The sequence below is a fragment of the Rhinolophus sinicus genome, chromosome 14, assembly GCF_057876585.1.
Source record: "Rhinolophus sinicus isolate RSI-liver-muscle chromosome 14, RSI-T2T, whole genome shotgun sequence".
Taxonomy (NCBI): domain Eukaryota; kingdom Metazoa; phylum Chordata; class Mammalia; order Chiroptera; family Rhinolophidae; genus Rhinolophus; species Rhinolophus sinicus.
The window spans coordinates 113,905,983-113,921,327 of NC_142514.1; the positions used below are offsets into that span (position 1 = coordinate 113,905,983).

The 15,345-nt window shown below is 38.1% G+C and overlaps 1 protein-coding gene across 11 annotated transcripts in view; it reads right to left on the minus strand.

Annotated features, from left to right (window-relative positions):
• The window catches only part of GRIA4 (glutamate ionotropic receptor AMPA type subunit 4), a 377,547-nt gene that overhangs the window by 65,718 nt on the left and 296,484 nt on the right, over positions 1-15,345 (minus strand). For all 11 annotated transcript variants that reach the window (XR_012497413.2, XM_088791479.1, XM_074335547.2 and 8 more), the window contains 2 exons: positions 4,894-5,061; positions 3,582-3,686 (listed from right to left, as the gene is read on the minus strand). Coding sequence is in view for 10 of the 11 variants with exons in the window: in XM_088791479.1 (XP_088647605.1) it covers positions 3,582-3,686; positions 4,894-5,061 (273 nt within the window). In the remaining variant the exon portion in view is untranslated. The remainder of the gene's footprint in view (positions 1-3,581; positions 3,687-4,893; positions 5,062-15,345) is intronic.

Below are 15,345 nucleotides of genomic sequence, written 5' to 3' on the forward strand. Positions count from 1 at the left end.
TTAGACAGCTGATTTGACTAGACGTGTCCTAAAAAACATGGCTTAATTCCATCCCTAAAAAGAACCCTTATGGGCCATAGGTCTGACAATACTCGTTTTCACTTTCTTAGCAGTAAAGAGAACGAGCTGTAGAGCTGGGTAAGTGTTGGTTTCCACCACAGCTCCATCTCTTTCTAGCTGAGCATCCCTGGGCAGGTTGCTTAGCTTCTCTGAGCCTTACTTTTCTATAAAATGAGAAAAAAAATTCATCTTACTTTCTGGTTGTTCTGAAGATTAAATATAAAAATGCACATCAATTTTCCATTACTGTGTCTAGCATCTAACTGCTTTCAATAAATATAATTTTTACAATTAAGAATTCCTGAAACTATGGAAGTCTGGTCCTAGAGTGTTCCCTCTGGGAGTCCCCGAATGACAAAATTCCACCATAGTTGGGAACTGGGACTTCAGAAAGGTCTTTGTGGCTTCTGCTTAATGAGACTCTCAATCAGCTTTCCTATTATAGAAGTCAGACAAACTAATGGGTTGACTCTGATCTATTTTCAAAGACAGCTCCCTTGCTGGCAAGTGTTCAATTTACAAGAATGATTGCTAGGTTTTCAGACATATTGACAAATCTCACCAGTACAGTGTTTCTCATGGTAGCTCATTTTTAAGTTTAATATTCCTGACAGAATGGCAAAGTTGATGGTCACCGTAGAAAAACGAAGATAGATGAGTCTACACCAGGGGTGTCCAAACTTTTTTCAACATTTTTTACCAAGGACCATATGCGGTAAAATACACGAACAGCCGGGCCACTCACTTGAGGCGAAGTACGTATTGCCTCACCTGGTTTATTTATATAAACTAAATATATTTTTGGAATTTGCTGTGGGCCAATTAAAAATGGATTGTGGGCCGCAGTTTGGACACCATGGACCATTTTACCCTTCTTATTTCTTTTAGGAATCTTAGACGAATGTCAGCTGAGTGTGAAGATGTACTGTTCATCACTCTCCCAACTTACTCTTTAACTTTCATCTCAAAGAAGCTTAATTTTTGTGAACCATCGTGGTTTAATAGACCATGAAAAGATTGAGTACTATAAATAACCCACTTGATATTACCACTAGTTATTGCCAGTTTCTTTTTCTCATTACTCTTTCTTTTACATATAGATCATTTTACATTTTGCACTTACTGTTTTGTGAAATATGGAATTGTCTTTTGCATTTTAGAAAGCTTCTGCTTAAGTGGCTAATTTTGCAAGGTCTGGTTTATGGCAAGAAGGTGTGCTGGTTTTACCTTTGTCCACCAGTTAGCCAATGTTTCTGGGGCCTGTGGAATATTTTGTCTGCTCCACAGCTAGCAGGGGGACTTTGCTTACAATGAGCCTCTTGCTTTCTTGTTGCTGGCTGTGTGCTAATAAAGTGGATGTTTACATGGAACCCCCTAAATTTCTTCTGAAGAGCGTGTCTCAGTCCCTTGTTTCAGGCAGCGTCCTTAGAGAAGCCCATCATGCAGCTTGGCTTCCCAGCTGTCGTCCATCTCCTGCCCTATCTGATGCAAATCAAGTAGGCCCCAGGCTACTCTGTTTTAGCTGGCAGCCTGCACTCAAGGAGATGCCACTAAGAGGCTGAAAAGTTAGAGATGGATTTTATGGCAGCTCCAACTCTCTCCTTCCCACAAATATGCAGAAGCATACCCTATGAAAGACTGGAGCAAAACACAACTCAGAAAGCTTTTGCCATTTTTCCATGTATGACTTAATTGTCCTTCCTCCAACTTGTCTTCAAGTTCTTGCCTCTTCCATTTCTATCTATCCGAACTCTAACTTCATGGCTAACTTTAAATCCCACCTCCTCCATGCAGTCTTCCTTGATTTTTCTTTCCTCTTTAGAATTTCCACATGCCTTCTTAGTAATTTCTTCCTCTTTAGAATTTCCACATGCCTTCTCTTTAATTATCATATGGAACTTATTGTATTTTACCCTACTAGACAATAAACTCCTTTAGAGAACAGTCTACTCAGGCAAGGTAATGATGTAGAAAGTTTCTAGAGTTAGACATCTGAATTTAAAATCTTTGTTTTCTTACTTATGGGCCTTAAACAAGTAACCATGACATATTGGACCCAAATATTCTCATTGGAAAAAGGGACATAATAGTACTCACATTATAATTTGTTGTAAGGATTAAATTTCATTAAGTCCAGTGCTTGGGACACAGCCAGGCATTCCATAAATTATAGCTATCATTATTATATTAAAGCAAAAAAGTATATATGGGAAAGAATTTTTGAACAGCTAAGTGATGAAACAAATAGAGTTTTTTAGATAAACAACTTAAACATCTCTTTCCTTGAGCATCCTAGTTAATCCTAGAGAAATGGAATGTTAAAAATTATGTGTTAATTATATATGCATAAGAGGTATGTAACTAATTACAGTGATGGGGTTAAATGGCTTCCTTATATAAAGTACTTTTTGGATGTTGGGAGGACATAGGCCTCGTCATGTTATAAAACCAGTAGAGTTACCTTCTGAAATCCAAGTATCTGGCACGAACATCTAACCTCTCCAGCCCCTTAACTGTAGTTTCTTAGGTATTTCTCTCATTCACTAGCCTAACAATAATCTTAATAATCTTATCTTCTATTTGCTCCCTCCTTTATTCATTTGAATGTGTTTACCTGCTTACTTCAAAAACATTCAGCCTGTTCTAAATAAGCCCACCCATTAGAAATAGTTTTTTTTGTTCTCTCTCCTAAGTGATTACATGGAGGCATTTTACCTAGAATGAACTTTGTTTTGTGAGATTCATTTTGCTAAGCCTTCAATTAAAGTATTGCTTCCACTTTGGATAAAGGATATAAACAGTGTATAGATTAATTTGTTTCAGCTTTGGCACATGATTAAATATCAATGATATTACACAAAAATTTATTTCAGCTCAGATGATCAAGAGAGTACTACTGTATTTTGCCATGTATAATGCACACCCACATTTTTGGCCCAAACTGTTAAGGAAAAAAATCTTTCATTTTAATTTTTTAATTCAAATTTTTATTTGTTTATATTTAGGTGTTTGTTTTTTGTATTATAAAGGAATTTTAGCATTTATTTTTTAACATATTATGGTACAAGAAATTTTATGTAACAAATAATTACAAAACACAAGAACAGACACAAGGTATAAGACATTTTATGTACAAATTTACGTACAATTTTACGGTATTTACACATCATAGAAGGCCAAGAACTCTTTATCGTTGCAAGTTCGTCAAAGTTATAGTATTCCAATTATAGTATTCCAATAACAGGTATCGTTATTGATTTCTACAGTCACACTTTTAACTCATAAGAATAAATAAAATAATTAAAAACATTTATATAGATACGGAATTAGTACTCCCCATGTATAATGTGCATTTCTATTTTTCCCTCACAAATTTGAGCAAAAAAGTGCACATTATACATGGCAAAATACAGTACTGGTAAGTACACACAATAAAAAAATACAGACTGCAGTTACCTTTCACCCATAAGCCTTTAAAAATGTCAAATGCAAAGTAAGCAAACCGTTCAAGTGTGGCTCACCTTTCTAGGTCCTGTGCTCTTTAGCTCAAACACATCCATTGTGTAATTGACCCTACGTCCATAGTGGTCAAACTGAACATTCCCTGTCAGCCCTTGAATTCGAACCTATGAATGAAAAAGAAATTCCAAACATGTATTCATTTGCCATTTCACTTACAGAACTCTCAACTTCATCTGCTAGGCTTTCCACCACACATGAGTGGGGAACTATAAACTATAAGCAACTCACTAAAGAAACCATGGGGTATGTGAGCTGCTGAGATAGAATCTGAAAGAGGAATATCAAAGGAATATATAAGCAATTCTACTATATAAGATGAATATGTTTCATTTTATAAGGTTTCCGTTGTAACTGACAGAATACTTTCTCAGTGTTGAAGTATTGTTTATAGGAATGGAGATACGGTTTGTTTATAGTTACTTTTTAGTTTTATCTATAGATCCACATAATAAATAGCTCTGCTAACCACATCAGATCATACTTCTCCTTGCTAACATTAAGATACAAGAAGTTCAAAAATATGAGTATATTTTTGAAAATGTGCAACTGTATTTTATTCCAAATTTCCTTTTTATTTATTTTTACTTAAGTTCTGAACTCATGGCACCTCAGAACATTTAACATGTAATATTAAAAATGTAAACATATTACAGTAAACATTCTAAAAGTAGTAAATAAATTATTTCATCCAAGGCTACAAAGCAATTTAACGATCTGCTGAGGTTGTCATTAGTAGTGTTTTCCAAATATTTCTGGTTCTTCCCCATTCTGGGCCCAAGGTTAGGTTTGTATTTCCTGAACCCCTTGGGGTTAGCGAGGCCTATATAATTCTTTTCTGACAAATGAGTTGTGAACAAATGAGATGAGTGTCACTCCTAGGCTAGAGTTTAATTACCGGTTTGAAACCTTCCACAACTTTATTTCCCTTTGTAGTGTTCAAAACGGTAGCTGCTCTGTCAGCCTGGGTCTCTGAGTGAGTACAATAAGCAGAGTGCCCCTGCTAATCCAGTGTGTGTTAGTGAAAAACACTCTTCTATGGTTTTAAGCCACTGGAACTTGGGGTTGTTTATTACTACAGCATAACCTAGCTTATCCTGAATACGCATCTACGGAAGATAGAAACACCACTATTCTACCCAGTATTCTCTTTAGAAATGTCTCAGAAATGATAATGACTTCATATATATTAAAATTACAATTGTAATATATATTTATTCTCAGATAAATTATTCTGTGTTTTTTTTTTTTTTTGAGTACTCCACTTAAACAGGGCTGTAAAATAAATTGAATTTAAATAAAATTCTGAGTTACCTGTTTGAGTGTCCTTTCCATGTCAATTCCCTGACCCCATGGAGCAGCAGGGTTTGCCAGACAATCTCCAGCATTTCCTCTCCTTGAAATATCAATTTTCTGCCTTCTAAGATTTCGAAAAGTTTCGGCCATAACAAGGACTCCATCGTAAGTCAGAGCAGATGTGTACTAACAAAATGAAAGTAATTATAAAGGTAAGTTTTAAAAGCTTAACAATCACCAGAAATAGTCAGGAGACTTTGTGGATTGATGACATTAAGCACCATCCTGTCTGAAAGAGTTAAATTACTGATAATTAATTGACTCTAGCTTCAGAAATTTCTATTATCGCTTGATTATAAAGACTGTATACCAAATTTTATTATTCTGATTTAAAAAGGAGAACACACATACTGAAAAATAAAAATTCTAATGCACAGTTGTCCAGCAGTTGGGAGAAGGAAGTCTTTAATAGGCGAGATCTTTTTGTTGCATCCAAGTCAAAACACTAAAGTATAAAAAACCAAGTGCAGTATTGCTGCCACAACCTGCCTTGTTGTAGCCTTTCTCTGCGGTTGAGCTTCAGAAGGGCTGGGATGTCTCATTCTTTTTCTCCAAAATGCCTACCAAGGTTCCCTGAGATTCCATACATGTTTATTGACGTGCACTGTATACCACTGTTCAGTTCCTCAGAAGAATGAATGGAAATCTTTATTAGTTACTCATATATTGGTTGCCAGAAATAACATCTACTTATGTAACAAATGTACTTGCTCCAGTCCCTGTGCTAAATAGGACTGAATATTTTTATGCCCATGACTGCTGAGTGTGTTCTGGAAGGTGAAGCCATTTCTCTAAGTTTCCACTGTAACTTAGGATCAAAGTCGGGAAGTGAGATAAGACTGTCTGCTTTGTGATAATCACCCAATGCTTCTCTTTGAGAAAACAGAGCCCTCGTGAAAAGATTATTAAGGTTAGGAGAGGAAGTAAGGAAAAAACTGAGACGAAAATGTAATTTGTTAGGGGGAAACAAACAAAAAAACAAACACAGGAAATACTTGTGGACTTTGATTAGAGAATTCCTAAGCTCAGGGAAATCATGGCACAATTTTTTTGAAGCATGGCAGAGCATCCACTGCCAGTCAACAATAACTACACTGCCTCAGGAATTCTACATTGTCAATTCCATATGATTAAAACATTCTAAGACTGTACTAGGTGTAATTTTGTGCTGTGGAATATGGACAAAGATGTCTTTGATTTGTTGCTTATAAACAAAGAAAAATCATGTGAAATTCAAATTGTAGAAAGTAAACACAGGCAGTATGACTATTAGACATAGTAGCTAGCATTTCAGGGAAGAGAAAAACTGAAATATGGTTAAGATAATGACTATAAATTCTAACAGAGAAAACTTGCAATGGTAGAGAACCTCATTAAGAAGCTTCATCAGAAAGATGTAAACGAGACATGTAAACATAGAGCCTTGCTATATATTCCTCAAGGACATGACAAAAAAGGCTTAAGGACAGACATACACCCTCACAATCAAAATGGGGTGGCTGAAGGAAATTAAGGTGCTTAAGCCAGGTGACAAAACAAAGATGAATATACCTCTGCACCTACCTGAGCCAACACATTTTGAGTATAGAAAACCTTCAAAATCATCTTCTGGTAGGGCAAGAAAATAAAAACGAGAAATAAAGTAGAACTTGCTAAAGACATATGCAAGAGAAAAATGCTAGTATTTTAGGATCAAGAGAGGAAAAATGAAAAATATTGTTGCTTTTTCAAGAGGGAGAAAGAAGCTGAGAAGAGAGAGCACCAAAAAGCAAATGTATTTCTGTGTTTTAAAAAGTCCATTCATTCTTATGAAACAAATAAACTAGTGAAAACAAACAAACAAACAAAAAAACAGATCACACACAATGGAGCAGAGCAAAGCAGATATTCAGCTGGAGTGGCTAAGGCCTTTGCTAGGTCATACAGCTCACAGATGTAAAGACACAGTAGTTTAAATCTTTAGGCTTTACCTTTTCAAAGGATTTAATTCATTTCCGTATGTCTTACGGTACTAAAGTTCAAGAAATCATATTTATGGGCACACACTTCTAGATGGCATCTAGAAAATTCTTATTCCCATAACACTTTATTTTGGTGCAGGGTAAAATTAGATGTTTTAAAGAGTTATTTACTGCTTTAACCAGTGGTTAGAATGGTGAAGTGAGTTCTGCTTACCAAGGTTTGAAGATAACAAGATAAAGTTTGGCAGAATCATAAGGCAGTCACAAGAGTCTGGGCTTTGAGAAGAAAGGACTAGACTAGTTCTAATTCTGCTACTCATAGTTTTACAGGAAAATGGAGTATAGTGTTTAGCTATGAAACACAAAATAGAGAAAAACCAAATAAAACAAGATAATAATGATTATCTCCTGTGGTCATTGGGAGGATAAACTTTCATATCAAATCTGAGAGCTCTTTGAAAAATGTGTTAGCTACTGGCTATAAATGGTGAGGACTACAAAGATGACGAAGCGATGGTTACTGCCCCAAAGGCGTCTGTAAACATGAAACAATAAGTAGACAAATAATTATGCTAGGTCCTTGGTGAGCATTACACAATCAAATATTATTCACACTACAAAGGAGAAAGGGATCACATTAACTGGAGGACTAAGAAAAGGCTTCATAGGGAAAGTGGAATTGGAAATCAAAGGTTGGAGAATGGTTAGGTTTGGACGGGTGGAAATGAAGGTGGGGTACAGCTGAAGTGGAGCAAGAACGCAGGGACTGATAAGGAATGAACAAATTTAAGGCAGTTCAACTCTTCTGGCCAGAAAGGGAGCAGAGGGACATATAACTGGAAAGACTGGTTAGGCCTATGTTGTTGAAAACCTTTATTCCATAAGATATTTTTTTGAAGGCAAGGAGTGACAAGATCGAAATTGCAATTTAAATCTTGGTTGAAAATACTAAAAACATCAAGTACAATTTATTTAAGTACATTTGTCCTCATTATTTGTGGATTCTGCATTTGCAAATTTGCTTACTTGGTAAAATTTGTGACCCCCAAATCGATACTTGCAGCAAGTCACTTGCAGACATGTGTAGCATGGTAAAAACTTGAGTCACCCAACACACATGTTCCTAGCTGCAGTCAAGCAAGGCACGGCTCTGACTTCTTTTGTTTTGTTTGTTTTCTTTTTAAATTTTTTATTAAAAATGTAGCTAACATACAATATGGTATTAGTTTCAGGGGTACACCATAGTTATTCAACATTATATACCTAAAGAAGTAACCACCATCATAAGTCCAGCAACCATCTGACACAGTACCATACTATCACAATGTTATTAACTATATTCCCTATGCTGTACATTACATTCCCATGACCTATTTGTTTTATACTTGGAAATTTAGACTTCTAGTCCCCTTCCCCTTTTCCTCTTTTTTAAATTTATCAATTGTAATTGACATTCAATATTGTTATTATTATTTTCTGAATTAAATATTAAAATAATTTTAATGTAATCACTTCATTAATATTAAAATAATATAGAGATAAACAGCATAGGTAAGTAGAAAAAGAGCACCAAGTGCATGTGCATTATGGCTACAATTTTTTTTTAAATGTTTGACTTGCATTTTATTACTTTTTTTTTAACTAGGTCTTTAGTTTAACTATATTACATTGTTTTGTACACCTGAAACTAACAAAAAATTTTTCAATATTATTTTATATTAATTTCAGGTGTACAGCATAGCAGTTAGACATTTATATAATTTAAGAAGTGATCGCCCTGACTAGTCTAGTACCCACCTAGCACTATACATAGTTATTACCATATCATTGATTATATTGCCTATGTTTTTACTTTACATCCCCATGACTATTTTGTAAATACAAATTTGTACTTCTTAATCCCTTCACCTTTTCACCTTGCTCCCCAAGCCCCTCCCATCTATCACGCCGACAAATCTAGTATCCATTTGATACCATACCTGGTTATTACAATATTATTGACTATATCCCTTACGCTATACCCTATATCCTCATAACTACTTTGTAACAACACATTTGTACTTCTTAATCCCTTCCCCTTCTTTTACCCACACGCCCAACCCTCCTCCCACCTGGCAAGCATCAAAATGTTTTCTGTATCTATGAGTTTGTTTCTGTTTTGTTTATTAATTTTGTTCTTAGATTCCACATATAAGTGAAATCCCATTGCATCTGTCTTCCTCTGACAATGTCCACTCAGCAAAATACCCTCCAGGTCTGTCCATGCCTCTGCAGATGGCAAGAACACATTCCCTTCCCTGGCCGGCAATATTCCTTTGCATACATGTAACAAACACTCTTTATCCATCCCTCCATCGACAGATGCCCAGGCTGCCTCCACCTCTTGGCCATTGTAAACAATGCTGCAATGAATACATGGATGCACACATCTCCTCAAAAATAGCTTGGGTTTCTTCCCAAGCTAAATACCCATAAATGGGATTACTGGGTCTTTGTCTCTTGTTATAGTCTTTGTTTTCAAGTTTGTTTGTCTGGTATAAGTACTGCTTTTTTTTTTTTTTTTTCCGTTTCTATTTTCATGTAATATTTTTTTCTATCCCATTACTTTCTGTCTGTGTGTACCCGTCCATCTGAAGTGAGTTTCTTGTAGGCAGCATATGTAAGGGTTTTGTTTTCTTATTCATTCCGCCCTCCTATGTTTTTTGATTGGAACACTAATACATTTACATTGAAAGCAATTGCTGATAGATAGGTGCCTATTGTCATTTTATTATTCATAATTTTATTTTATTTTTCTGTCTTAAAAAGTTCCTCTAACATTCCTTGTAATACTGGATTGGTGATAATGAACTCCATCAGCTTTTTCTTGTCTGGGAAGCTATTTATCTGTCCTTCTATTTTAAACGATAGCCTTGCTGGGTTGAGTGCTCTTAGTTGTATGTCCTTGCTTTTTATCACATTGAATATTTCCTGTCGATCCCTTCTGGCCTGCAAAGGTTCTTATTGAGAAATCAGCTGACAATTTCATGGAAGCTCCCTTATATTGTATAAGTTACTAGTTGCCTTTCTCTTTCTTTCTTTCTTTCTTTCTTTCTTTCTTTCTTTCTTTCTTTCTTTCTTTCTTTCTTTCTTTCTTTCTTTCTCTCTCTCTCTCTTTCTTTCTCTCTCTCTCTCTCTCTCTCTCTCTCTCTCTCTCTCTCTCTCTTTCTTTCTTTCTTTCTTGATTTTATTGGGGAAGGGGAACAGGACTTTATTGGGGAACAGTGTGTACTTCCAGGACTTCTTTTTTTTCCAAGTCAAGTTGTTGTCCCTTCAATCTTAGTTGTGGAGGGTGCCGTTCAGCTTCAAGTTGTTGTCCTTTCGGTCTTAGTTGTGGAGGACGCAGCTCAGCTCCAGGTCCAGTTGCCGTTTTCTAGTTGCAGGGGGTGGAACCGGCAACCTTGTGGTTGAGAGGACACATTCCAACCAACTGAGCCATCCGGGAGCTCAGCGGCAGCTCAGCTCAAGGTGCCATGTTCAATCTTAGTTGCAGGGGGTGGAGCCCACCATCCCTTGAGGGACTCGAGGGATTGAACTTGCTACCTTGTGGTTGGGAGCCCACTGGCCCATGTGGGAATCGAACCGGCAGCCTTCGGAGTTAGGAGCATGGAGCTCTAACCGCCTGAGCCACCAGGCCGGCCCTGCTTTTCTCTTTCTGTTTTTAGGATTCTCTCTTTGTCTTTAACCTTTGCCATTCTAATTATAATGTGTCTTGGTGTGGGCCTATTTGGGTTCATCCTGTTTGGGACTCTCTGTGCTTCCTGGACTTGTATGTCTATTTCCTTCACCAGATTAGGAACGTTTTCACTTATTATTTCTTCAAATAGGTTCTCAATCTCTTGCTTTCTCTCTTCTCCTTCTGGTACCCCTATTATGTGAATATTGTTATGCTTGATGTTGTCCCAGAGGTCTCTTAAACTGTCCTCATTTTTTTAATGCTGTTTTCTTTTCCCTGTTCTGATTGGGTGTTTTCTGCTACCTTGTCTTTCAAATTGCTGATGCAATGCTCTGCTTCATCTTCAGCCTACTGGTGATTCCTTCTAGTGCATTATTCATTTCAGTTATTGTATTCTTCACTCAGACTGGTTTTTTTTTCTGTATGCTTGCTATCTCTTTGTTGAAGTTCTCACTAAGTTCCTTGAGCATCCTTATAACCATTGTTTTGAACTCTGTCTCTGGTAGGTTGTTTGCCTCCATTTTGTTTAGTTCTCTTTCTCAATTTTTCTCCTGTTCTTTCATTTGGGATGCATTTCTTTGTTTCCTAATATTGGCTGCCTCTCTGTGTTTGTTTCTATGAATTAGGTAGATTTGTTATGTTCCCCAATATTGGCTGGGTGGACTTACATAGTAGGTGTCCTGTGGGACTCAGTGGCACAGTGTGGGGACAGAGCCCCAAAGTGCAGTTTCCAGGCTCTCAGCCTCAGGTAGAAAGGTGCTGGCTCAGGTAGTAAACGGCCATCAACTGTGATTGGATGGCCATCAGCTGTGGCTAGTTGGCCGTCAGCTGTAACCAGTGAGCCATTGGCCACTAATATAACTGCCGTGGCTACACTAGCAGAAAATGGAGGCTAGCAAGAAGATGGTGGCTGAGACTGAAAGCGGCGCAGTGAGGCCTGCGAATTGTGTGGCTCCTGCTTCCTGTTTCTCCAACCCAGCCGCCAGCGAGAGTATAGTGGTATGACTCCCCTACCTATGGCTCCGTGGGTGTTCCTTTTTGGCCTCACCATATCCTGCGTTCTTATGTGGGGAGCGGGAGCAGAGACCCCGTAGTCTACCCCACGTGACACACAGTCTCCCTGGTCATCTGGGCCAAGTGCTCCAGGAGTGTCCCTTGTGGGGGTTGTGTGTGCCCTCCTGTTACAGTGGAGCATTGATCTCTCTATTGGCACTCAGTGGGTGAGATTAACCCTCAGGCTGAATGCTTGTGGCGTTTGGCCATGTCCACAGCTTACGGGCTGCTGTGTGGGAGGCTTACCCCACTGAGTAGGATTTGCCCCAGTGGGCTCTGGTGACTCTTGAGGCCAACCTTTTTGTGTGCCACTTGTGGGGCCAATTGGGTAGTGCTCTGCTGTGATCTGAAGCCAATCTCCAAGTGTAAAGGTTCCGAGGCCTCTTGGGAGGGTGTCTGGTGCAGACCCAGGTCAGGCATTGCCTGTGACTGGCTGGGGGCTATCTGGTAGGAGCTGCAAAACAATCTGCAGGTGTTTGCTGCCTGTGCTAAACCAGGAGGTGCATGGTAGAGGCCACACTGCAAACTGAGGATGGTTGCCACCAGTATCAGGCCTGGGGCAACCCCACAAAAAGCCAGGACACCTGGAGGCCTGCTGCCCCCTGCAGTGTCTCAGGGAGTCACTAGAGTGGGAAGAGTTGTGGTCACCAGTTTAATGTAGATTCTTGTTTGGTGCCAGTGCTGAGCCTGGAGTGACTCAACAAAAGTCTCAGAGCATACTGAGGCCAGTAGCCACCACATGGGGCTCGTGGACTCTGATAGATTTCCTAGAAAGAATATAATGCAGGAGGGGCTAGTTGCTAGCAGAGAAAGTGCCTCCAACATTGAGTGAGTTGGGTGGGGTGGAGTCCCAGCTGAGTCAACAGGGTTGAGAAGCAGAGTTCATCAGGCCAATCAGATTCCAATTTGGCCTGTGGGGGTGGGCTCAACATAGGAAAGATGGCGCCTGACTGCTGGCTGCACAGGAAGAGGAACTCCAGGAAAATGCCAACTGTCTTCCGGTCCTCCCCCTGAAACCACACACCTCAGTCTGTCTCCCTCCCCCCAGACGTCTCTGAGGCCCTCCAAGTCATGGTCCCTTTGCTGGAGCCCAAGGTGAGTGCCTGCGAGTGAGTGAGTCTGTGTGTGGGTTGTTTAAGAGGACGCTGGGTTTCCTGTAGCCTTCTGTCCCACCCAAACTTCCCAGCACTGGTACTCTAGGCTGGGGAGCCTGGTGTTGGGGCTTGGGGTCCCTCACTCCACTGGGGAGAGCCTCCATGATTGAAGTATCCCTCATGATTCTCAATCGCCACAGGAAGGTTTGGGGTCTGTTCATTTTGTGTCTCTGCCCCTCCTACAAGTCTTGACGTGGCTTCTTCTTTATATTTTTAGTAATAAGACTTCTGGTTGGCTAGACCTCAGATGGTTCTCCAGGTTGATTGTTGTGCAATTTAGTTGTAATTTTAATGTGTTCATGGAAGGATGAAGGCACAGTGTTTATCTACTCTGCTATCTTGAATCTCCCCAACTTCTTGTTATACTGTAAATAAGTGTCCTTTTGTGGTCTATTTAGTGCCAGGTTTTTCAGCTTTGTGCATTTTGCTGATGATTTCACTGTTTAAAGTGGCCCAAAAGTATAGTGCCAAACTGCTGTCTAGTGTTCCATAGTGCAAGAAGGCGGTGATATGCTATATGGAGAAAATGTGTTTATGTTAGACAAGCTTTGTTCAGTCATGAGTGCTGTTGGACAGAAATTTAATGTTAATGAATCAACAATGTATTAAATAAGGTGTCTTTAAACAGAAACACAATGTGTTATGTGTTGATCACTTCACAGCATATGACAAGAAGCTTGCAGGACCCCAATTTTGTATTTTGCCTAGGAACAAGCTTTCAGTGTTCGCTAATTCAGTGTTCATGTCAACTTTATAGAACATACTACTGTGAATAAAGAGAATTGAGTATATATATTGATTAAATGGCTATTGGATGCCTTGCATCATGTTAAGATCTGTGAAAGATGAGAAAATTATATATATTTATATATAAAACAAAGTGTTCAAAGCTGTGGCATACATAAGTCTAATTGGAAGTTATGAAATAGGAGACATTGGAATGAGGTAAAGGCAAGACAGGGAAGGACTTATGACACCAATATGTCCAGATAGGGGGGCCACAATGGACACTGATGATATGTTAATATTATCACTGAAATGAAAAGAAGTAACAAGGAGGTACAAAACACTGCCAAAAATGTTGAAGCCCATTCTAGTTACTAAAGCTCAGAGGGTAATAAGATCTTAAACAGATTGTTTACAGAAGAAATGCTGAGAAAAATAATGGTCTGACAACAGAATGTGTGAGGAAGGAAGAAATAAGATTGTGTCTCACGAGGAAGAGACAGACAGGAGAGTCTCTGCATACACTGATGACAGAATGAGGGAACCATGCTGTATAGAAACTGTCTATATTAGAAATGTGTTCAAAAGGAAACTTCACATTCTTCTTTTTGTGTATTAACACTTGATGTAATTGAGCTTCAGGGATGATTTATCTCAGAGCCTCAGGCAAAAGGCAGAGTAAAGGCAGACTAAAAGACTTCTCAAGTTTCTTTTAATCCTGAAGATAATATGCACCTTGAAAAAGTTTTTGGCTTTTTTATAAGTTTTGATATATGTTATCTAAGCATGAGAAGTGGTATAAGAGAGTGGACAATGCACTTGTCTAGGACTCAGAGACTAGTCCAAATAATGCGCATTATTTGGTCCTGGGCATTCCACAAACCTGGTTCTTGACTCAGGGACAGCAAATTAACATACCAGTTTAATCTTGCATTTATTAATCTGTGAAACCAGACGGTTGAATACAGTGCTTGACACATAATAGATACTCAATAAATGCTTTGCTTTGAAATTCCATGATTCTATTGAGTTGTGAAGATGGTATGATTAGCCAAATTCCTACATTACAGAGGAGAAATTGATATAGCTAGTAGGGAAAGTTTTATAATTAGGAAATGGAAGAATTGAGACTCCATATCCCTAGATTGTAGTTTTCTGGGCTTGAATTTCCAAGTTATATTTGAAAACTTTTTATTAGAATACACTGTCAGTAAGAGGTTAGTAAAAGTTGTTAAAAGTTATGATGCCTTATTATGTAGGAGCACAAAACCAATAAGTTGGAGTTTAAGATACATTATGCCATTATTTATATGATATCCAAGGAAGTCATCTATCTTTTCAGGTGAGAAAAAAAATGTGCTTATGATCAGAAATTTACCAGCTTCCTTTACAGATACCAATAACATACTTCTGCAATGTCTGTTGGAAAAAATTAAACAACCTTGACATTTTACTATTCATTTGAAGGAGAAATGTTGCAGAAGCTTGTACATTTTACCAATTTCCTAATTTATGTATTCGTTATCAATCACTTTGCAAATATAGTTTTTATTTGGCTAGAATAGTTACCAATGTTCACACTTGAAATATTTAGTTAACAAATAAGTTTTAAAAAGCATACAATTTAATCATGGAAATTCATATACAAAGTAATAATAGTAATAATAAGAATAGTAAACTACTTGAGCTAATATCTAATAACTTTACTCTTACGTATAGAAATTTAGAAAGTATTAGGGGTTTGTGCATCACAGTGATAGTGTCAAAATGCTTCTGTCCTATGTCATAGTATGCCTAACAA